This window comes from Rhynchophorus ferrugineus, unplaced genomic scaffold (assembly GCF_030347505.1).
Source record: "Rhynchophorus ferrugineus isolate W39M unplaced genomic scaffold, kcgeb_rfMv2 rfM2, whole genome shotgun sequence".
Classification (NCBI taxonomy): Eukaryota; Metazoa; Arthropoda; class Insecta; order Coleoptera; family Curculionidae; genus Rhynchophorus; species Rhynchophorus ferrugineus.
Window position 1 is genome coordinate 88,797,582 of NW_027472581.1, and position 23,224 is coordinate 88,820,805.

Genomic DNA, 23,224 nt, shown 5'->3' on the forward strand with positions numbered 1-23,224 from the left:
GAATAAATCTTGATGCAAAATTTCGCTGAAAGGAATATATAAGGAAGAACAGAAAAGAAATGGAATTGAAATATGTACTGGCTAATTGGAAGAAAATCACAATTCTCATTACATAATAAGTTGCTATTATATAAGCAAATACTGAAACTTATATGGACATACCGGGTTCAATTATGGGGATGTTCTGCAAAGAGTTACATAAATAAAATACAAATTTTTCAGAACAAAGTCCTGAGAGCTATTGTGGGTGCACCGAAATACTGTAGGAATGATTACCTACATCGAGACCTTCAGATATCCACAGTCAGTCAAGAAATCAAGGAAAGTGCAAGGGGGCATGAAGAAAGACTCCATTCTCATAAGAATATTGAAGTATTGCAGCTTATGGATACCACCAGAACAGGACACAGACGAAAAGAAACCATCTGATCTTGTGTGGTGAGGTGCATATAATAAAAAATAGAGTAGTTACATGTATAAACATTATTTTACCAGAGACTCAGATAGGATAGGAAAAAAATGGTCTTATGAATTACCGATTTCGTTCCAATTCACATTCCAAGTAATATTCGTCATGCTAATTACGTTGCCGATATTAACCCTTCAGAACTATATCAAAATAGACCAATGATAAATGAGTGTTACTAAATTCACACAGACATAGGAGTGGAATGTTATAATGCATAGAGAATGGTCGTGGAAAGGTCATCAAGGATTTGACATTCTTGTCTATCTCCCATTACCCCAGTTAAAAAAATATTTAAAATATTTAAAATATTTTATTGAACATTGCTGTTCCCACAAACATAAAATCGAACTAAACTGGTTCCATTAGTGATAGATCAAGTTTTTTTCAACCCGAAACATGGACTTTTAGCACAAAAATATCAAAAACTTGTTCCCTGCCTTGAATAATTTTATGATTTTAATAGAAACAGAGCAATTTAGCCCTTTTCTAGCCCTCATTCCACACTAATAAGACTAATATTTGTTCAATAAAAAATAATGGGAGGCAATTATTCCTAATGAACAGTTCATGAGGCGTGATATCCTTTTGATGTCGGCAAAATTAAATTTCTATCAATTATATTTCACCCTGGCCGGATTTATTTTGATGAAAATAACTTTTGATTAATTCTTTTTCCTAAACACATTGACACGCAAGATTTATTTAAAAATGCCTCCACCAGAAAAAAATATTCGGGATTGTTGGCAGGCTCCCGTGCCACATCGAAAAATAAATAGTGGAAAATAGTATAACAGGAAGATACGATATTTCAGACGCTGTTACGTGCGACCCACTCGAGATTATTTAATAGTCAATTAGGCGAGAGAAAAAAGAATAAACACCGGTACTGGGCGTACAAATAAGTCTCCGACTTTCTACAAAAGAAGATGATACTAATAATGTTCTGACAAAATGTAAAGCTTGTTATAAGTTTGAATATTTATTAGCGTATTTAGTAATTTATTGTCGAATTACAACAGATGCTAGTCAACGTGAACTCAGACCAGGTGTAGTTCATATTATCGAAATGTTTTCATTAACGAACGTCAATTAATTGAGTTATATAATAAACGTTTTATTAGAAGAAACGATTAATATATATGTTATGTAATACTGCACAGACTATCCGGCCACCTGTTAATGTTTGCCAGGGTACGTTACTCCTTAGTCTCCATACCGAGCTCCATTTAATTTTACAACAGAATAATCCGAGTTTAGCGCATGCGTACATACAGCTTTATTTACCTACATTTTTTAGCAACACATTTTATTTAAAAAAGTATTGAATAAAACGAAATGATAAAAATATAATTAATATATGTCCAGCCACTCTATTTTTATAAAAACGTCATATTACACATAATTGTTTTTTATAAATATACAGACATTTGATAATTTATTGGCTTAATGTTGAAACTATATATAAGGAGGAAAATAAATTTTTTTTTTGAAATAACACATTTTATTTAAATTATTGAATAAAATGAAATAATAAAAATAATTTATATATGCCTTTCTATTTTTATAAAAAAACATCATATTTAAATTAATTGACATATTTGAACAATTAACAGGATATCCAAAAACCATATAAATAAACATTACCATAAAAAAAATCAAGATCAAACCCAGCCAATATAACATAGTTAAAACCAAATGAAAAAGCCTCAACTATAAATGAAAGCAGTGAAATTCTCTTAAAAAACTCCAAATATGACCAACTGTGATCGCTACAATTCTTGATCCACAAACCTCATTAACTATTTCCAGCACAAGAAGGTTCATTTTCTTGTCGGTTGTTGTTATCGTTAAATTTTGGCATATGTTGATACCTATTCGATGTCGTTGAAAATACTGTTAACCTTTTAAAAATATAACCTTACATTTTGCACTCACCCTCGTTCATCCATATTTAAATCAAATGTTTGTTAAACCACCAAGAATAATACAACAATTTAATTATTACAGTATAGAATACAAAATCTAAATATCCTAGATTTTTTTGTTGTTTTGACTTGATCGACTATGCCGAAAAGGAAGACAATATGGTTTATTCTTTTCTATGGTTTATTCTCTCTATTCAGGAGAGTGCGCTTGCGCCAAAACCGGAGATGACTGAGGAGTAACGTATCCTATGTTTGTATTACTTAAATTAACTGGTAAAATGGTGAACAAGTGGGACGCAAGAGTTTTGAATTCATATTTTAAGCTCTATCATTATAGGACTTAATATGGCGACTAGACGGGTCTCCTACCGTTGTGATAGTCGCGGGTTCGAATACTGCTGGGAGGCATAGTCGTAAATTTATGTTTGTGATTATTTAACATTTGTGATTGCCCTTAGGCAAGAGTGCAAAATGCGACAAGGAAAATGATCCTAGTCACGCCAGTAACCATGCTGGATAAGACTGGATGCCTTCTGGGATGATCTCTAAGTCGGTTACTCGTCAGTCGGTAGGATTAATGCCGAGGACCGTTGTTCGAAGCCCACGTTAAACTGTTGGTCCAGTCTAGATAAACCCTCGTGGGTAAAAAGGACACTTTAATATATATATATATATATATATATATATATATATATATATTAATAATACGAATGCTTATAAGTTTATAAGGCCATTATTACAATTTGTGCATTTTATTTGCCCAAATATTAAAAATATACAAACATTATCCATCATCAAATGAATATAATTTAAACCTTGTTTGTGTTGTAAGTACTATCAACTACGTAAAATGAATATTTTGGTAGCCCTATGTAATAGCAAATATAGGGCGCTTGATTCAATAATACAAATCTCATAGTTCCCAGCCGGCGGTTGTGCTATTACTGGATACTCTTTAGAGTTATTCCACTTATTAAAAAGTCTTGGTATTCTTTTTAAAATTATTTCAGCTACAGTCACTATCGACGAATCGATTCCGGGTATATTTAGTTATTGTTGATTAAGTTATTTGCCTTGATAAATCCCAATTCAATTTTTTCGTTTATCTTTTAACACAAATAAATAGTAAGTGACGTCAATGTTTCGTACAAAAAATTAATTAATTTCGAAATATTAACCTTCAAGAGGTTCAAGCAGATCATGACGAACAATTCCATTTCAATTCCACTTCACATCATGACTTTCTTTGACCTAAATACAATTTTGTGAAGCTGTTTCGAGTTGCAACAGTGTATTCGTGTCACAAGTAACTCAATTTCTTCCTGACTTGTTTTGTTTCAGCAGCGATTCACGCAACATGTGAAATCCGAATATTCATCTTTCGAGCGAACAATTTTAAAAATGCCTTAACAGGAGAAAATACCGAATCACCATTGCCACTTCGGTATGGATGCTGATGTGTGCTATCTGGATGGAACCTATACTTCGTTATGGTTGTGTTTATAGCCCCGTAACTTTTCACTGAGTAAATAAATGATGCTACATGTATATCTAGAATATTCCATGAAATCGTATCTTTCAAATAAGCTGGCTATTACTAGATATATGCGACTTTAAAGACATACATGCAAGACGCAAAGATGAAGCAACCCGTGTTCGTTAATAACCCGCTTTTGATTGTCTCGATTTAAATTTAGCTTTTCCATTTGCCACTGATGAAATGTGACAGATATATGTCCGCGTCGGTTACGTACGTCTGCACGACATGATACGAGCGCAGTCAGATTAAAATTAAAACCGCGGTAAATAAATGATTTTGCGGCAAAAGCGAAAAATCAAAACATATGCCACCTTGTGCCAATGGCAAACTATTTTCGTGAATCGAAACGTAATAACTGTGACGTGAAAATTCCAACAATTTTAAATTAGAATTTCGCATTTATACGAGGTAAAGGTGAACGCGTCAAAAATAAACGGCCATGTTTATTGACGAATTTTTCAAAACGTATTGCGAGTACAAATTAGTCTGAGCCGTTTTTTTTTCTCTCTCAAAATTCTCGCAACCATATGCATTTCATTCAATATTTGTGTCAACCAAAAGGTATTGTGTAGTGCGTATAAAAGTGTTTTTCTTATTGTTTAAAGCCATTTATCATCTAGTATTATAAATTACAAGAAACTTATCAACTAACAACCACAAACAATCAAATGATATAGAAAGACAGTAACCGGAACAACAAAATGGCCATTCTAACATTTACCAGATGGTTATCTACCAGATGTGTCGGTAATTGCTTTCCATATTTTTTTGCTAAAGAAAACACATTATTTACAATGAACAGTTAAAATGTATTTATTCAAAGAATCTCTCAGGCAATTTATGAATGCTAACTTTAAAAAAAAGAACTTTCTCCGTCGGACTATTCATCGAGCCATTTCTTAACTTTTCCGAAATCGGCGAATGCTGCTCTACAAGCGCATTTCAGAGATCTTTCATTCAATGAAGAATTAATGAAAACAATTAACGAGATAGACTTTACTTTAGCTTTGCCAGACGTGCATTTCAGAACATTTTATGAAAAACTAAAGAGTAAATATGTAATTTGTAATTTTAAACAACAAAAAAGAAAGATTGAGATTATTTTTTATTAAATATACACGTAAACACAGAAAATTGACCTACAAATAATATAAAAATTAAAGAGGGATATAAAAGCAGTTTAATATATCTGATGAATATCAATTTTATCAGGCATACCTTAAATCAAAATATTTCGTTAAGAAAGTCTCGGAAAATATAATGTAGAGGTAAAAGAGGTAAAAGCATAATATAATCTTTAGCATCGTAACTTAAATCATTACTATTAATTAGCTGAAAAAATAATAGTTTATTATCATAAAATTGTTATTAGTCCAATAAATCTACAAGAAAAAATAAAATGTAATCAAAATGTTTAGTCATCAATTAAAATTTTCGCGAGGTAGGCGATCTTACAGCAAATAGAGTCAAAGGAAATATTTGTATGCAGATAGGCTTACTTATAAAGCCTCAAAAATACTTTATAAAAATACATTTCTGAGAAAACCCCCCTTTTTGAAACCCCTTGTATTGGTATTACTCTTAATTTTAGCTTAATAAGGATATATTTATCACGTACAGAAGAGAACCATAGCAAATGTATGCATGCAAAATGTATTATAATTAAAAAAGTGTATAAAATATGAATAAAAAGTATTCAATATTACAAGCATATATATATATATATATATATATATATATATATATATATATATATATATATATATATATATATACATATATATATATATATTTCAAATTAATAATACTAATAGAGTTATCAGTTCTAAAGCTCTCTTAAAATATATATGCAAAATACAACATTCATTTAAAGAAACGTCTCGAATTAATAGTATTTTTACGGAAACAACAATATTCTAAACGTGAAATGAAAATGTTTATTCATGCTTAATAAGTACTGACAAATTATTACCAAATACTGGTCCACTAATTTTAAAAATTGTGAATATTTATTTTCAAAATGATTGTTTCGTTCACCAAACTTGAACATCGCAAACCGTCGCTTATTAAATTGTTAGGCAACTAATCGTAGGTGGCAAGAAGTGCATCAAGAAGAGTTATATCATCAAAAAACACGCTGTGACATGTGATTTATATACTAGAAGCATAATCGGCCCTTGTTTCTTTAAAACTGAAACCGATAGAATCAGCAATCGTGTTGAACATACGCCAAGAAGTATTTACAAAACGTTACTGTCATAACATTATTTTTCAAATAAAAAGTTGTTTGGCTTCAAACTTAATTTATGTTCGTTTTATTTGGATCCTAGCTTCTATCACTCTAAAAGAAACATTATTTATGTAAAATATAACTCGGATAAGATATAAATAAGACATTTTATCCAAATATATAACGGGATCACTTACATCCCCTTAGCAAACAGAAAACAAACAATAACCGGATGAGTAATCAAGAGAAGTCATCGTTTTATATTTCAAACAATATATTTATTAGAGCAACGTAGATCGGTTGTATATTTTATCACCTACGGCTCCACTAAATACAAAAACGTTTTAAAGATTGCGCTCAGCTGCCTTTTATCAATCTCCCTGTCAGAATCAGACTAAACGCTGTTGTTGAGAGAAGGACCATTGGTCCGTTTTACGTTCCAATTCATCTAAGAATAGATGTTCATACTTATACAATCATAACTCGCTGATTAATAATTTTTTAACACAAAAAAAATTAATATGGAAGATTATCAGTTTTGGTATTTAATTTTAAAGACTTTAACAGATTTTGAATTATTCCTAGTAAAAAGAATACTTTCAAAAAGGTATCAGAAATGATAAATGACTCAGAAAAAATGCTTCTATTCAACAAAATTAATTTGGTAAACTTTAAGTAATACCTGTCCTTGGCCTTGTTTTCCATAATTAGAAAAAATGCACGCCTGGTAAACAATCATTGATCAACTTGTTGATTTGTTTGCCAGAAGCTCTTGACAAATTAAGTCAATTTTTTTAATCATATGTATTTTTGAATCATAAAACGATATTTAAACATGATTTTCAATATTATAATCATTCAAAATGCTAAAGAACACCAAGACCAGTGAAATTATAGCTCACTCGATTTCTTTTGAATATTATTTTACTATTTCTTCTACAATATCTACAGCCAATCATTTCAGACCAGTCAAATTTACAAATACTTTTTAAAATTATTATATCTTACATTAGTTGTGCTTCAAACCTAATTTATAAAATTAATGTATTACTATTTATTGGTTAAGTAGCGATAAGCATTGATAATTAATCGAAGGTCTTTGTTTTGGCAGCGTTAAATTAGTGGCTGAGTTGATGTCTGCGTGCCACTCCACTATTGCACCCCATAAGCTTTATAATTCTCTGATAAATTAATTTATTTGAGTTACAAATTTCAACAAACAAATTACTTATTATACAAACATTACGTATATATTACCAACTTACAACAAAATATAGTGATGTCTCTTACATCATGCATGTAAATGTTCAATTTTAAATGCAAATCACGAATCTCATATATAGGAATCTCCTATTTTTTCGATAAAAAGCTACTGTTAATTAAATTAGATTGTTCTTGCTTGTTTACTACTATTGTTTAATGAATTCTTTTGACACTAGTAATCTTAAACAGGAATGTTCAATAATTAATAGAAATTCAACTCAACATTATAAAGATGGTTCATTTATTTACGTATATATTACCAAATTACAACAAAATATAGTGATATCTCTTACATCATACATTATAAAAATGGTTAATTTATTTTCCAACATGATATAATGTATAATACACCAATTACAAGAAATCAGAATGAAGGATTTTTTTCTTCTTCATAACTTTTTCAAACAAATCGACTTCAGCTGCAAAAACAAGAAACATTTGAAATTAAAATAAAAAAAGTGAATAACAGAGATATGTCGAACCTCGCGTCCTTACAAGCTGAACATACTCAATATAATCAACATACGTACCAGATTCAATCTTAATTTGTATCAATATACGTAACAATAGAAATAATTCATTGCTCATTAGAATAAAAAAAAAATTAACAAAGAGTTGAAGTTAATACTAACTGAGATTGAGTAAATAATACTCAATCGATTATCTATTTGACAAAATTAATTCCATCTATATCAGAGTCGTCGCTCTTCAAGACATTTCTTATTTCCCCCGTCTTTGACACAACTGTTTAGTTCGATTTTTAGAATGGCATTAAAATATTGTTGCTCAACCGAGTTAAAATGATATTTTAGTAAATATCCAAAGATTAACGGAGCTAAATGAGGCAAGTATATTAGTTGTGGAATGATATGAGCTTGATATTTCCTTGAGGCTTTTATAATCAGAAATCAAAGTTTTACAGATATTAATAAAGAAGTAAATCGGAATATGTGGCACTTTATGGAATAGATTCGTAGAGTCTCTTGTATCAAAGGATTTGCCAATTATTTCAATGCGTTTGAGGAAAAGAAACACTGCCCTGCAATATTCCTGGATGTCTCACAAGCTTTTGATCGGGTTTGGCATTTGGGATTAATCTGTAAGATGAGCAAGTTGTTACCGCGTAACTACTGTCAATTGCTGGAGTCATATTTGGCATATTGCACGAAATGGCGTTCTCGACATTTAAAACTATGTCGGCTGGAGTTCCATAAGGTAGCGTCTTAGGACCTCTCCTGTATCTGCTGACATTCCAACAACAAAAGAAACACAACTTGGAACCTTTGCTGACGACACAATTATTATGGCAAAAGATATATCTCTGCCTAGGGCAATAGAAAATGTGCAGGTGGCAGTCAACAAAATCTACAAATGGACGAGAGATTGGAAAATTCAACTTAATAGCTCCAAATGTGTTCACGTTAATTTTGTATTGAGGCGAAATAATAAAAAATTAATTATATCACTCAATGGATGCCCGATTCCTCAAGCAGAATCAGTTAAATACCTTGGAATCCATCTTGACGGTAGATTAAATTGGAAACACCACGTTAGACAAAAAGCAAAACACATTAGAACCAAAATAAAACAACTATACTGGTTAATCAGGAGATACTCTCAACTTGATCTAAAATCAAAGAGGTTGATCTATAATACAATTATAAAACCAATTTGGGCCTATGGGGTGTAAATATTGGGTTACACTAAAAATTCAAATTAACTAGTCATACAACGCTGTCAAAACAACGTTCTTCGATTGATTACCAATGCCTATCGCTATGTAACCAACGAAGAATTGCACGATGACCTGGAAATCAAATGGATTTGCTAAGTTATCCAAGATTTCGCCTTGAAACACGAAAGAAGATTAGTAATCTCACATACTAACGTGGAAGCAATACAACTACTGGACAGCGTGCAGAATGTCAGGAGATTGAAGCGAACAAAACCATACGAACTTATATAAAGTGTATACATTTAGTGTAAACTATAGCTATCAGTTAATAATTAATAAATAAATATAATTTTACAATTGAGGAATATATATTGATGTATTTTCTCGCACTCGTCTTGTTTGTTAATTAATCCAACAACATAGGAAAAGTAGTAATAAATTAATTGTAAATTAAGATTGTACTAAGCGTATCCAAAAAAGATGTTATAAAAAAATTATTTCAATATTTTTGGAGGTGGAATCTACTTCCTACTATCTGCTCTAAAACTTCTAATAACAGTTCAGTTATGTTAAGGTTGAACGATACTATATATACTAATACTGGATACTTTTGGATAAAATATGATTCATCAGGCTATACCACAATATTCCAATTATCAAGTGAACAGGTTTTCTGATCATTGCAACAGTTATCGTGTTCGTTTCCACACTTATTACACTTACACTTATAACTTACACTTATAGCTTTATGGAGCCCCCGCCTCTCTATTTCTTTTTAAATATATTAAGTAATATTCAAGTGAGTTTTTAGTTCTGCTGTCACTTTTACTGTGGTATTTTTACAGATATTACAGTTTCACACAATAATTTTAAATGTTCGTCAATTAACATAAGCATCACATTATTTACACAGAAGTATTGTTGCCACTTTACAATAAGACAACTATTGCATGGTGCTCATTTTAGTTTGACTATCCCCTGTATATCGTGGATTAATGTTTGAAATTAAGCTTAATAAATTGTCATTGAAAAACATACAACATTTATATCTATTTCAGCTGGAATTCCACATAGTAGTATCTTGGGACAACTCTTGTATATGCTCTATATTGCTGATATCCCAACAACAAAACAAACAGTACTGGGAACCTTTACCTAAGACACAGTTATCATGGAAAAATATATATATCTGCCTAAGGCTGTAGAGCAAGTACAAGTAGCAGTTAACAAGATCTATAAATGGACTGGAGGCTGGAACTTCAGCTTAATATCACCAAATCTGTCCTTTTTAATTTTGCTCTACGGCTAAATGACAAAAACATAATTATATCACTTGATATATGTCCTATTCCTCAAGCAGAATCAGATAAATACCTCGGAATACATCTCGATGGTAGGTTAAATTGGAACTATCAGATTGAACATCAAGCAACTGGACTGGTTAGTCGTCGGAAAATACTCTCAACTTGGCCTAAAATTAAAGTTTATTAGTCAATCATAAAGCCAATTTGGACCTACGAGGTGCAAATATGGGGATGCACTAACAATTCTAACCAACTAGAACTAGAAATCCAATGCAGCCGAAAGAAAGTTCTACGATTTATTACCAATTTTTATCACTACGTAATCAACGAAGCTACACGATGACCCCAAAATCAAATGAATACACGAATTCGGCTTAAAACATGAAATAAGGTTGCTAAATTACAGCAACGTGGACCAATACAACTACCGGATAAGACGCAGGAAATCAAAAGATTGAAGTGCATTAAACCACACGAACTTGTTTATAGTATAAGTGTATTGTTAGCTATAGCTTAAGTAGTTTAGTTTTATTTATATTTGGGAAATACATACATATACAAATACAACAGAACAGTAGTAATAAATTAATTTGTAAATTCAGATTGTACCAAACATATCTAATGTAAAACATGCAAAAATATAATTACTTTTTCCTCAACCCATTACATTCTCAATTCAATTATTTGTATTGCAACTGACAACGGATAATTTTAATAAACAAATAAAGATCGACCATTTTATTTAAATGCTGGTTATCTATTTTTACGAATTCTTTCTAAAACATCTTACATAACAGACATAGTCTTAAAAAAAAGCAGCGAGAAAGAGTCTGGCCGATCACAAAAATCTAAATAAACCCGAACAATTTTTGGAAGCCCGCGTCTTTCATGAATCACTTCATTTAAATTAAGGCAAACGTCTTGGCATTGAATTAAAGTTGAACAAAATGAATATGTTATTTTGGCATATATATATTTTTCCCGTTACACTTTAATTTTGTAGCTGTCCGTGCGGGTCAGACTTAACTTACAGTATTTTCTTTGTTTCCACGTCCCGACACGGGGATTTATTAATTTTTGCGTGTTCAGCACGATAAACGGCCACTTAATAAGTTGTTTCTGATACGGCTTTGAGGTTCCGTCCAATAAAAATTACATCGATGTCTGGATGTCATATCTCGTATTGTTTTTCATTAATTTTTGAAACATATTTCTACCTGTTCGTGTTTTTTTAATTTAATTTTAAACGAACATGGCGTAGACAAAATAATATGAACACCATGCAATATATAATCTATCCAAAGTTGCTGTGAACATACGTCATCAAATTATTTAATGTATTGCCTGCTGCAATTTGTAAATTCGGTTTAGAACCAGACAATATTTTCCTCCTAATTTTATTCTGGTTAAAAAAAGACTCAATGATGTCTGATTATTTCGAACATGTAACCGAACCAGCCTGTCAAAGTCGTCCGGTTCAAACGTAAACAAAATTCGTGAAAATAATAGTAAAAATAGGCTAAAGCTCTAACCTATAAACTATTGTGGCTGTATAAATAACTGCAGTTTTTAGATGCACTACAATGTCAAAATAAATTATATTTGATTTTTGTTTCATAATTTTATTTAGAATAGAATTTTGTTATAGGTCAAAAACAAAATAAACTAAAACTCAGAGTTTATGCGGCCACATTGCACCATTTTAACGTCATAAATTGAGTTCACACCAACTTTGGCTAGACTATAGTACTTAATATAATCTATCCAAAGTAGCAATGAACTCACGTTATCAAGATGTATTATGTATTGCCTATTCCATTTCGTAATATCAGACAATATCTTCCTTCTCATTTTATTCCAGTTAAAAAGAATTACAATGCTGTTTAATACGTTCGAACATGTAACCGAATCTGCCTGCAAAAGTTGTTTCGTTATTATGTCTGCAAAATTCCTCAAAACATTAGTGATACTAACAGATTATAAACCGGCAAAGTTAGTTTTGGCACTTTCCTTGTCTTGGTAAAGTTCAAATCGCTGCTTAATATTTTTGATTACTCCGGTTGAAAATGCCGAGGCCAAATAAATAGTCAGTCAGAACCAGAATACGTCTCTAGTCAACAACTTCGAACACGAGCGAGGTAACGGGAGCCCGTTTTTACCAGTAAAATGCGCTACAGAGGTAAGTATAGATAGTATTAAATATTAAGCTGTTGGGGTTTTTATCGGAAATATTTTATTGTGTTACAGCTGTATTAGTTACAACTTTATAGCTAAAAAGTCTCAAATTAAGGAAAAACAATATAATTTTGCATTCATCGAAAAGAAAGTATATACAAACCTTGACTATTACAAACTAGCTCTATTCAAGATTAAATTTATGAAATATATAAAAATGGTGAATAGTTTTTTTAATAACAGGCGGAGCAAAAATACCGCCACCATATTGATAGCGTATCATCTTGGCTATTAACTATTGTATTGCGTACTCATTCAAATTTTATTTTTTGGATAAATATACGCCAGAAGAACGAGCAAAAATAGTAACAATATTTATTGAAAATAATCGTTACATTATTGCCACTCGGTGGAAATTGCGTCAAAAATATCCTAATGGTCCAGTCCCTCACAAGACCATAATATATCGTCTACAAGCGACTTTTCGACAGTACGGTAAGAGAGCAGACAGGTCTCGTTCTGGAAGACAACGGACGTCTCGTAACACTAAAAATATGGCTCTGGTGCGCGATAGTGTTGCAGAGTCTCCAGAAATATCAATTCGGAGACGTGGTGCCCAGTTACACATTTATTCATGCAGTTTAAGGCGAATTTTGAAAACTAAATTGAAAATGATCCCGTACAAAATTCAACTGGTCCAAAAAACCGAGGGATCCTGATCAACGAGTTGAGTACAGTAATGTAATCCTAAGGTTATCTAGTGAGATTTTTCATCCAAACTGAAAATGAGCGATAAAACCCATTTTGTTCAGAGTGGCCACGTTAATAAACAGAACAGTCGGTTTTGGGGAACACAGAATCATCAGTTAATTCATGAAAACATCATTATATCCACTAAAAACAACTCTATGGTGTGGTATTCATGCTGAAAACGTTATTGGTCCGTATGTTTTTGAAAATGACCAAGGTGTTGCCGTTACTGTTGCAAGGACTAGAGGACATGTGGTTTCGGCAAGATGGGATCACAGCACACTCAGCTCGTTCAACAATTCAATTATTGAATGGCGTTTGTCAACGAAGACTAATTTCGCGAAGTAGCGATTTAGAAAAAGTTTATGTGAATAAACTCCAAATGATTCAACATCTTAAAGACAATATTTGTCACGATATTGAAGAAATTCAGTCTCAGATGTTGCAGGATGTTATGAAAATGCCTTAAAAAGAGCCGAAAGTTGCATAGCGAATCACGGTCACCATCTAGTCGATATAATGTTTCAATCATAACAAAAAAAAAACCAAATAAACTTTTCATGAAAACCAAACTTACTTATCTTTTCTTTGAGCAAAGTTATAGGCAATCAAAATGGTAGCAGGACTTTTGTCCCACTTTGTATAAAAATAATTTAATACAATTATTTCAGAGATAACTGCTAATATGGCAAATATTCATTGAAAACTTAGAGATATGCAGAACTCACCACTCACTTGGCTAATACTGTTTCGACAAAAACAGTACAGTGGGAGCTCCACAAAGCTAACATTCGCGGAATGGCTACAATCGCCAAACTCTTTATAACGGAAGCCAACGCTAAGCTGCTAAATAACTGCTGGAACGATCATAAAACTTTGATGATTGGAAGTAGTATTGTTCAACAAATCATCGTTCATTGTTTCCTACAAATAACTGGGTTAATGTATCGAGAAGCATAGGGAAGGTTTCGTTATGATTTGGGAGGCAATATCGTAACACCGAACTATTCTACACATTTGCATCACTGGCCCCATTATTACGAATGAATATATCGATATTCTCAATGAAAAAGACTCCCAAGTTCTCACCATTACTAGTATATTACTGCCAAACACTGTCATAATCCAATATGATAATGCGCCCAAACACTCAGCCAAATAGGCTCTGTCTTGGTTTGAGGAGAATCAGTATATCATTAAACATCTTCCGTTAGGAGGAGTTTTGGAGCAAAGACAGAGTAGATTTCCACCTCCAACATCCAACAAGAAGAGAACAACATCCCTTTAGAAAATATTTAGATACCTTACCTAGAGAGCTTAGAGAACCTAGAAAACATCGCAAAAAGACATTCCGTCTTCCCCTTATTGAAACATTTTTCCTGTCGGATTTTGTATGTCTCAGCAGGATTTGAACTTGTGGCTATCACAATAGTGGGAGGGCCGTCCTGTCGCTTTGACCACTACTAAATTCAACTTAATAGCTCCAAATGTGTTCACGTTAATTTTGTATTGAGGCGAAATAATAAAAAATTAATTATATCACTCAATGGATGCCCGATTCCTCAAGCAGAATCAGTTAAATACCTTGGAATCCATCTTGACGGTAGATTAAATTGGAAACATCACGTTAAACAAAAAGCAAAACACATTAGAACCAAAATAAAATAACTATACTGGTTAGTCAGAAGATACTCTCAACTTGATCTAAAATCAAAGAGGTTGATCTATAATACAATTATAAAACCAATTTGGGCCTATGGGAACAAGAAGAGAACAACATCCCTTTAGAAAATATTTAAATACCTTACATAGAGAGCTTAGAGAACCTAGAGATCATCGCAAAAAGACATTCCGTCTTACCCTCATTGAAACATTTTTCCTGTCGGATTTTAAAGGTACAACCATGTCTCAGCAGGATTTGAACTTGTGGCTATCACGACAGTAGGAGGGCCGTCTTGTCGCTTTGACCACTACCCCAACCAAGCTGACATATTTTGTTATAATTCTAAACGTTTCATAACTTATATGCACATGATACACATTTCCTTTTAACGATCATATACTAGTTTAATTTTTTATTTTCTCTTAAAATAATTCGACTGAATATGTCGAACGTTAAAAACACTCATAAATCAATAGAACAAGCTAGATATTATAGGCCTATTCCGCTGCTACCTGCGATATGAAAATTATTTGGGAAACTGGTGTGTGTTAAAACATACTTAACTATTTATAGAAATACCATTCGAAATCACCATTCGACAATTGACCAAGTGCACACAGTAACAACGGTTGTTGAAAAGGCATTCGAAGAAAAGAAATACTGCAATAAATACTGAAAAGAAATAATAATTCCTGGATACCCCATAAGGTTTTGACCACAAATTTGGACCTATGGAGTGCTAGTAAAGGGTCTGAAGAAAACATCAAACCAACTAGTAATCCAACTCATTCGAAACAAAATTTTACGAAGTAAGGATTTTTAAGTAAGGTTGATAAATCACAGCAACCTGGAATATATATATATATATATATATATATATATATGATGGAGCTAGTAATGGTGGGAATTACTAGCTCCATCTACTCATACCTACATGAGTGTTTTATATATTTATGAAAGTGATATATAGAATAAAGATAAGCGCGCATTATTTCGCATACCTTAAAACTAAAGTGCCGATGTAGTTTGTTAATTTAGCAATAAAAGTATATGATAAAAATTCCTGGCAACGTATAAAAGTGTATACGAATGCCGCCATGTTGTTGGCACGTCGGACCGGAGTAGTGGCTCATCAGTATCAATTAAAAATAAAAAGTTCCAGATTTTTGGAATGGAACTACAAGGTGGACATGTGCGTGTCCGAATATGAATCATTACATGAATCAAGTTTATTAAACAAAGCAACTATTTTAGTAACGTGTGTTTTATAGGTTTTGCGGATATCGACAAAATAATATTTGAATTGTGGGAGATATCTAAAAATAAAATATATTACGAATAACTTCCTCGGTCCTAATGGCTTAATTTATTACCAATTTCAAAAAAGATGGAGGTTCTAACATATGCTCGACTGTATATATTTTTTAATGTATGTTCACCGATTTCTCCGTCAATTATCGACCGATTTTCAATATTATTTCTGTATTCGAAAGAGTACACTACTGAGGTGATTCCATTGGAACCAAGTCAGGATCTGACGGTGGAAAGGGGGAGGGGAAATCGAGGGGAAACCTCAAATTTCAAAGGCACCAAAGTTTTCACATATTTTTCATACTCTCTAAACGGAAACAACTGGAACTAAAATTATATCAAATGTATTGGCTCATCGGGCGCAAATCCAAGTTATCATTAGAAAACAAGGTATTGCTGTATGAGTCTATACTCAAGCCCATTTGGACATATGGAATTCAACTATGGGGTACCGCTAGCAAATCTAATATATCTATCATTCAACGGTTCCAAAATAAGGTGTTGCGTACCATTGTTGATGCTCCGTACTATATTTCAAATAAAGCGATATAACGCGATATTCCTCTAGAACCTATAACGGGTATAATTCCACGTGTTTGTGTGAAGTATTTCGAAAGAGTGTCAGTGCATCCCAATGTACTCGCTAATCAGCTAAATATGCGACGTGATAGTGAAGTGCGTAGACTAAAACATTTAACACCACCTGATCTGATTACTGGACATATGTAGACTCTAGAATAAGACTAATTAATTAAGATAATATTTTATACAGAAGATTGCTTAATGAAGTGATTTTCTACATAACATGTATATATAATATAGACATAAGAAATACTTATTGCCAATAGGGCAGATTGTCGACTCACGAAGAGTAATAATTAAAAAATATATTTTTTTATCTAAAATAATCAGATATTTGTGTATAATATTATTGCTGAACTGATGTTATGGAAGACCGGAAGTCGTTCAGTGCAAAAACCGTTCATATGAGAAGCCGTAGAAATATTGCAAACAACTGCTTCTATGGTGTAGTTGTTAGAGCGTTCTTCTCACATGCGGAGATCGCGTGTTCGATTCCCGGTGAGAACAATGACTTTGTGTTGTTGATCTAGTTTGGTTATAACATTTGTCAAATCACCTGGACTAGGTAGTGAGCCCGGATCCTGAAGCGTTCCTTATTTTCAATCGTTGTTTCTTTATTCCTATTTTCCTCATTCCTTTACTTGGCCTACCCATTGTAAAACTTAATAAAATAACGGCGTTATTTATGAGCTAACATTTAACATTAAAAAGAGAAAAATTAAATATATTTAAAAAAATTTAACCGACTTCAAAATATAAGTAAGGCGCCCAAACCATACAAAAATTATAACAATAATCAGCATATTATTCATGTGTTTTGTATGGAACTTCATCCAGTGATACTTCCAAATATAAATAAATATGGTATTAATAATCACTTAAAATTTGCATAATATGTAGAAGTTGTTTCATATAGAGCGTTCCCTAACATTCCATAAATTTCCAGAGAAACACAACACATTTCTACAAGGCTTTTCTTCATAAAATACATACAAAACATAATATAAGTTTAAGTAGTAAAAATTAAGTAATTTATATTTAAATAAAAAAAAGAACAAAAAAAACAACCTTGAATATATTGTCGTAATATATCCAATTATATACCTAACCTATCAAATAAAAAACAGCTGTTACTGTAAACAATGTTACTACAAGCTAAACCATCTCATGTTGTGAAACAAGATTTTCATTATCGGTCTCTGGGATCCTTTGTCATCTATCCATATTACTCACAATATTTTACTACCACTGGACAAAGAAAATACAAAGCAATAAAAAGATAAATCATACAAAATTAAAAATCAATAAAAACTTAAGATACATATAAGATTTGTTATTTTTAAAAAAATTGCAATGTAAAATTTTTAGGTTTTATTTAAATTTATTTTACATATATTTAAATACATATTATACGTACTATAATAAAATTATATAAAATTTGTTTTACAATTTTCAACACTTTGAAGGCCATTGTGCAAGAAGTTCTAGTTCTGGAGCAACAAAACATAATTTACTACCGATATTAAATCATACTAATACAATAAATAATAAAAAATAATTGATTGAAATAATTAAAAATTAATAAAAATATATAGGATAATACATAAATTGCGTCCATATAATCCATAGAATTTTAACAATGCTTTATTGTACTCTAAATACCGCGCTCTATTGTTTATGAACATTAATATATTAAATATCATATCGTAAGATAATGTTTTTAAAATTCTCCCTCGCTCCCAAAATAACTATCATTACAAGCGACGAGATGATGACAATATGTGCGATTAGAAATTCTACAAAAATAATCAGTTTTGGCACGGTTTCATAAACAAACAGGAATCAGGTATAACGCACGAGATAATAAACAATTTTACGCACTCTAGTGTCCGAACCGCAAAATTATTATTGTATTGTGGATGATGTCATGTTGTCGTGTAGATCAAGTTAGAAATCATCTGTGTTTTGTTGTTGTAGAACTGACAGTGACATTGACAGAAACAAAGATCCTATAATAATAAAGAAGAAAACAAGTAATGCCATATTATTGTATATATTATTAGAGGTTAGAATTGATGTTTGTTTTGTTGTAAAACTAACAGTGACATTGACAGAAACAAAGATACGATAATAATACAGAGGATTACAATGTTTTCTTGATCTTGTCGTATATGTGAGGTTAGAATTTGGTAACAAAGATCCTGTAGTAATAGGAACTCAAGATTATAACCTCAATTTTGTTATGAGAGATGTAAAATTAGTAAAATGTTCTTATTATTCTATATACAATTGTAATTTTAATTTTGTAATATATAATTACTGAAATACTAATACCCAACAATTTAAATAATAAACTAAAAATTAAGGAAATAATATCGAATAAATAACGTAATTTTTAGATTGTTATAGATTGACGTAAAATTATAGATTAACGTATACAAAATTAGTTTGATATTAATATATTTTTGTATTGCTAGTTCATTGTCTTTCCGTTAATGCAAGAATTATATTTTTCTTTAAACATATTAATCGTTTTATGTAATTTAAAATATTTGAAGAAGTTATAAAAATATATTTTAACGATCTTATTAAGAATTAATCACTGTAGAACTTACAGTTCTCACAGTGCTTATTTATAATGCAAATTAAATAGTATGAAATTATGTATATTTCTGTAAAATTTCGTTTTTATTCACTACTAATAGACGTTCCTCTTTGTTTCTTCGTCTTTTTCAGATAAACATAATTTCATTATTTGGTTGTTTGCTTTTGATTCAACAAAACAACAATTATACCGTTATAAGAAATATTTTCATGAAACAAACCCATTTGGTACAAACTATTAAAGGTTATATAAGAATTTAAGTTAATATTGATACCATATTTATATGAAATTGTTTGCATTTCTATAAAATTTCGTTTATATTCACTATTAATAAATGTTCCTCTTTGTTATTTCTGTCTTTTTCGTAAAAAATATTTCCTTTTATTTACGTTAACTTTATTTTTAATATATTAAGTCAATAATAATAAGAGTATCATAATTTTTAGAATTCTTGTGCATTTCTGTATGATCTTTGTTTCCTTATCTTTTTCAGATGAAAATGCTTAACATTATTTATGTTATCCTTATTTCTTGGTATATAAATTCAATTTAATATCAAGATCGTCGATTAGAAAAAATGATTATATGAAACAGATCTTATTGGTGTAATATATTTTAAGGGGTGGAAATAAGAAATTAGGTTAATAATGATAGTGGTACAATGATTTTTGAAATTTCGTTTATTTCACTACTATTTCATAATACTAATAAATGATCCTTTTTGTTTCTTTATCTTTTCAGACAAAAATGCTTAATTTTATTTACGTTATTTTTATTTTTAAGTGTATAAATTCAATTTAATATCAAGATCGTCGATTAGAAGAAATGATTATATGAAACAGATCTTATTGGTGTAATATATTTTAAGTGGTGGAAATAAGAAATTAGGTTAATAATCATAGAGGTACAATGATTTTTGAAATTTCGTTTATTTCACTACTATTTCATAATACTAATAAATGTTCCTTTTTGTTTCTTTATCTTTTCAGACAAAAATGCTTAATTTTATTTACGTTATTTTTATTTTTAAGTGTATAAATTCAATTTAATTTCAAGAATGTTCGGTTAGAAGAAATATTTTTACGAAACAGAACTTTTTGGTGTAATTTATTAAAGCTGTAGAAGTAAGAAATTAAGTTAACAATGATAGTGGTACAATGATTTTTGAAATTTTGTATATCTATTTACTATTTCATATTAATATTTCATCAAAATATTTAGCTTTATTTGTGTTATCTGTGTTTTTGCAATAAGATATATATTTGTAATAATTTAGATAATGTAATAATAAAATTTGCTCATTGTTTTCGAGAAACATACTTCTTTGGTGACCGTTTTGGTCCGGGTGGTGGTGTTTTAAGCATTAAGAGATTAAGTTAAAAATAATATGGGTACCAAAATTTTTTAAATTTCGTCTATTTCTCTACAATTAATTCAAAACTAATTAACGTTCCTTTTTGTTCCTTTATATTTTTAATATCACGATCGTTCGGTTAGAAGAAATGCCTCTACGAAGCTTTGTGAATCTTTTTTGGTGTAATTTATTAAAGGTGCATCATTAATTGATTAAATTAACAGTGATAATGGTATCATAATTTTTGAAATTTCGACTATATCTCTACTATTTCATATATAATTCAATACTAATAAATGTTCCTCATTGTTTCTTTATCTTTTCAGACAAAAATGCTTCTTAATTTTATTTACGTCATTTTAATTTCTGAGTATATAAAATCGATTTAATATCAAGACTGTTCAGTTAGAAGAAATATTTTTACCAAACAGAACTTTTTGGCGTAACTTATTAAAGCTGTAGAATTAAGAAATTAAGTTAACAATGATAATGGTACCATAATTTTTGAAATTTCGTCTATTTACTTGCTATTTCTCTATCGTCGTCTTTATTTTTGGGTATATAAATTCGATTTAGTTCTTTGTTTTCACGAAACAGACCTTTTTGGTGACCGTTTTGGTCCGGGTGGTGGTGGTTTCGGTATCCTCCCATTCCTGAAAGTACTCCATCTTCCATATCAGTCCAAATCACTACAAACGACACTGAAAACACGCGCGAGCTCGAACGCACACTGAAAGAAAGTTATGTCCAAATGTCCCGGGATCGCGATAGCCGCGCGCGAAGGAATCGAAAGAAGAAAAAAACGCGAAAACGAGAAGCACTTACCGATAGTAAGAGGCCATTATTCCGACGCAATGTCGCGCAATGAATATTTTAGAGCGATCGCGCGTATAGCGGTGCTTCGACTAAGCCGCGGACTCCTTATTTCGGGAAACGCACACACGTACCTCTCGGGCTCAATGATCCGCCAAGACTTGCAACGACACCTCAAGTCAGCTGATGATGAATCATTTCTCTCAACTCAGCGCTTATAAAAATCTCAATTTATCACTATATCTAAAATGTTTATTTGACGGCGGTTGAAAGGTTTTGTTTTTTTTTTCGTTGGTTTGGTAAGACCTCAACGAAAATTATTGTTTGCACCAATCACCAAAAAAATCGGATAATTTTTTTCTTTTCTTCCTGCCTTCTCAAATAGTAGATTACGGAAAAGGTAGTTTAATTCTCTTTTCATGTTTTTCAAAGCATATTTATTTATTTCTCAACATAATCTACTTTTAATTGAATCCATTTACCAGGTGTGTCGGTACACCCTTTCCGATTTTTTTATCAAAAACACGTTATTTAAAATAGATAGTCAAAATTTATTTGATTAATTAATTTTATTAATTATCAACTCCAACAAACTCTCGGACTTTTTACGGTTGGGGTTTAAATAATTACTTTACAAAAATGTTTTTTAAAAGTTCAATAAATATAACAGTTCAATTAAAAAGTCTTCCATTCCCGGCCTTCCATAGTACACATTTTTTTGCTAAAGTTAGTTTTTTTATTCAACATAATTCCCTTCAAGGGTGATACACTGATTATAGCGACCCTCCAACTTTCGATACCATTTTTGTAGTACGATTTGTCTCAGCGATCACCTCTTCAGTCGACGAAAATGTCTTCCCAGCGAGCATTCTTTTGAGATCTGAGAAGAGGAAATAATCGCTGAGGGGGGGGTCAGATCTAGAGAATACGGTAGATGAGGAAGCAATTCATGGATTTTTGCTATCGTTTTAACTGACTTGTGATACGGTACATTGTGATGGTGAAACAGCACTTTCCTTTTTTCAAATGCGACCGTTTTCGGCGGTGTCGCCCTTCAAACGGTCCAATAACGCTATATAATAGTCGCAGTTGATGGTCCTTCCTTTTTCAAGATAGTCAATGTTATTTAAAGTCAATTATTCCATGCGCATCCCAAACTATAGACACCATAACCTTGCTAGCCGACTGTTGCGACGCCACGCTTTGGAGCGGGTTCATCGTATGCAGTCCACTCGGATGACTGTCGATTGGACTTCGGAGAGAAATTATGGAGCCATGTTTCATCCATTGTCACATATCGACGCAAAAACTCGGCTTTATTACGCTTAACCATCGTCAAACACTGCTCCGAATCTTTAACTCGTCGTAGTTTTTGGTCAAAAGTGAGCACGCGCGGCACCCACATTGCATAGAGCTTTCTCATACCCAAATATTCATTCAGTTGATATCTTTAGAGCGCCTCCTATTTCATTCAGTTTCAATTTCCGGTCATTCAAAATCATTTTGTGGATCGTCTTCGGTGCTCAATCCTTGATGGTTGAGGTTGACGGGGCAGTATCAGGCAG

The 23,224-nt window shown here is 31.5% G+C and overlaps 1 protein-coding gene across 18 annotated transcripts in view; it reads right to left on the reverse strand.

Moving 5' to 3' along the window:
* tmod (tropomodulin) overlaps nt 1-23,224 on the reverse strand; it is a 202,799-nt gene that overhangs the window by 106,775 nt on the left and 72,800 nt on the right. For 3 of the 18 annotated variants that reach the window (XR_013004566.1, XR_013004565.1, XM_076396838.1), the window contains exon 1: nt 21,446-21,822. The exons of 13 other annotated variants lie outside the window; for them this stretch is intronic. Coding sequence is in view for 2 of the 5 variants with exons in the window: in XM_076396838.1 (XP_076252953.1) it covers nt 21,446-21,514 (69 nt within the window). In the remaining 3 variants the exon portion in view is untranslated. Of the gene's footprint in view, nt 1-21,445; nt 21,870-23,224 lie in introns of those variants that run through there. 2 more of the 18 variants (XR_013004567.1, XM_076396840.1) reach the window with 2 other exon arrangements.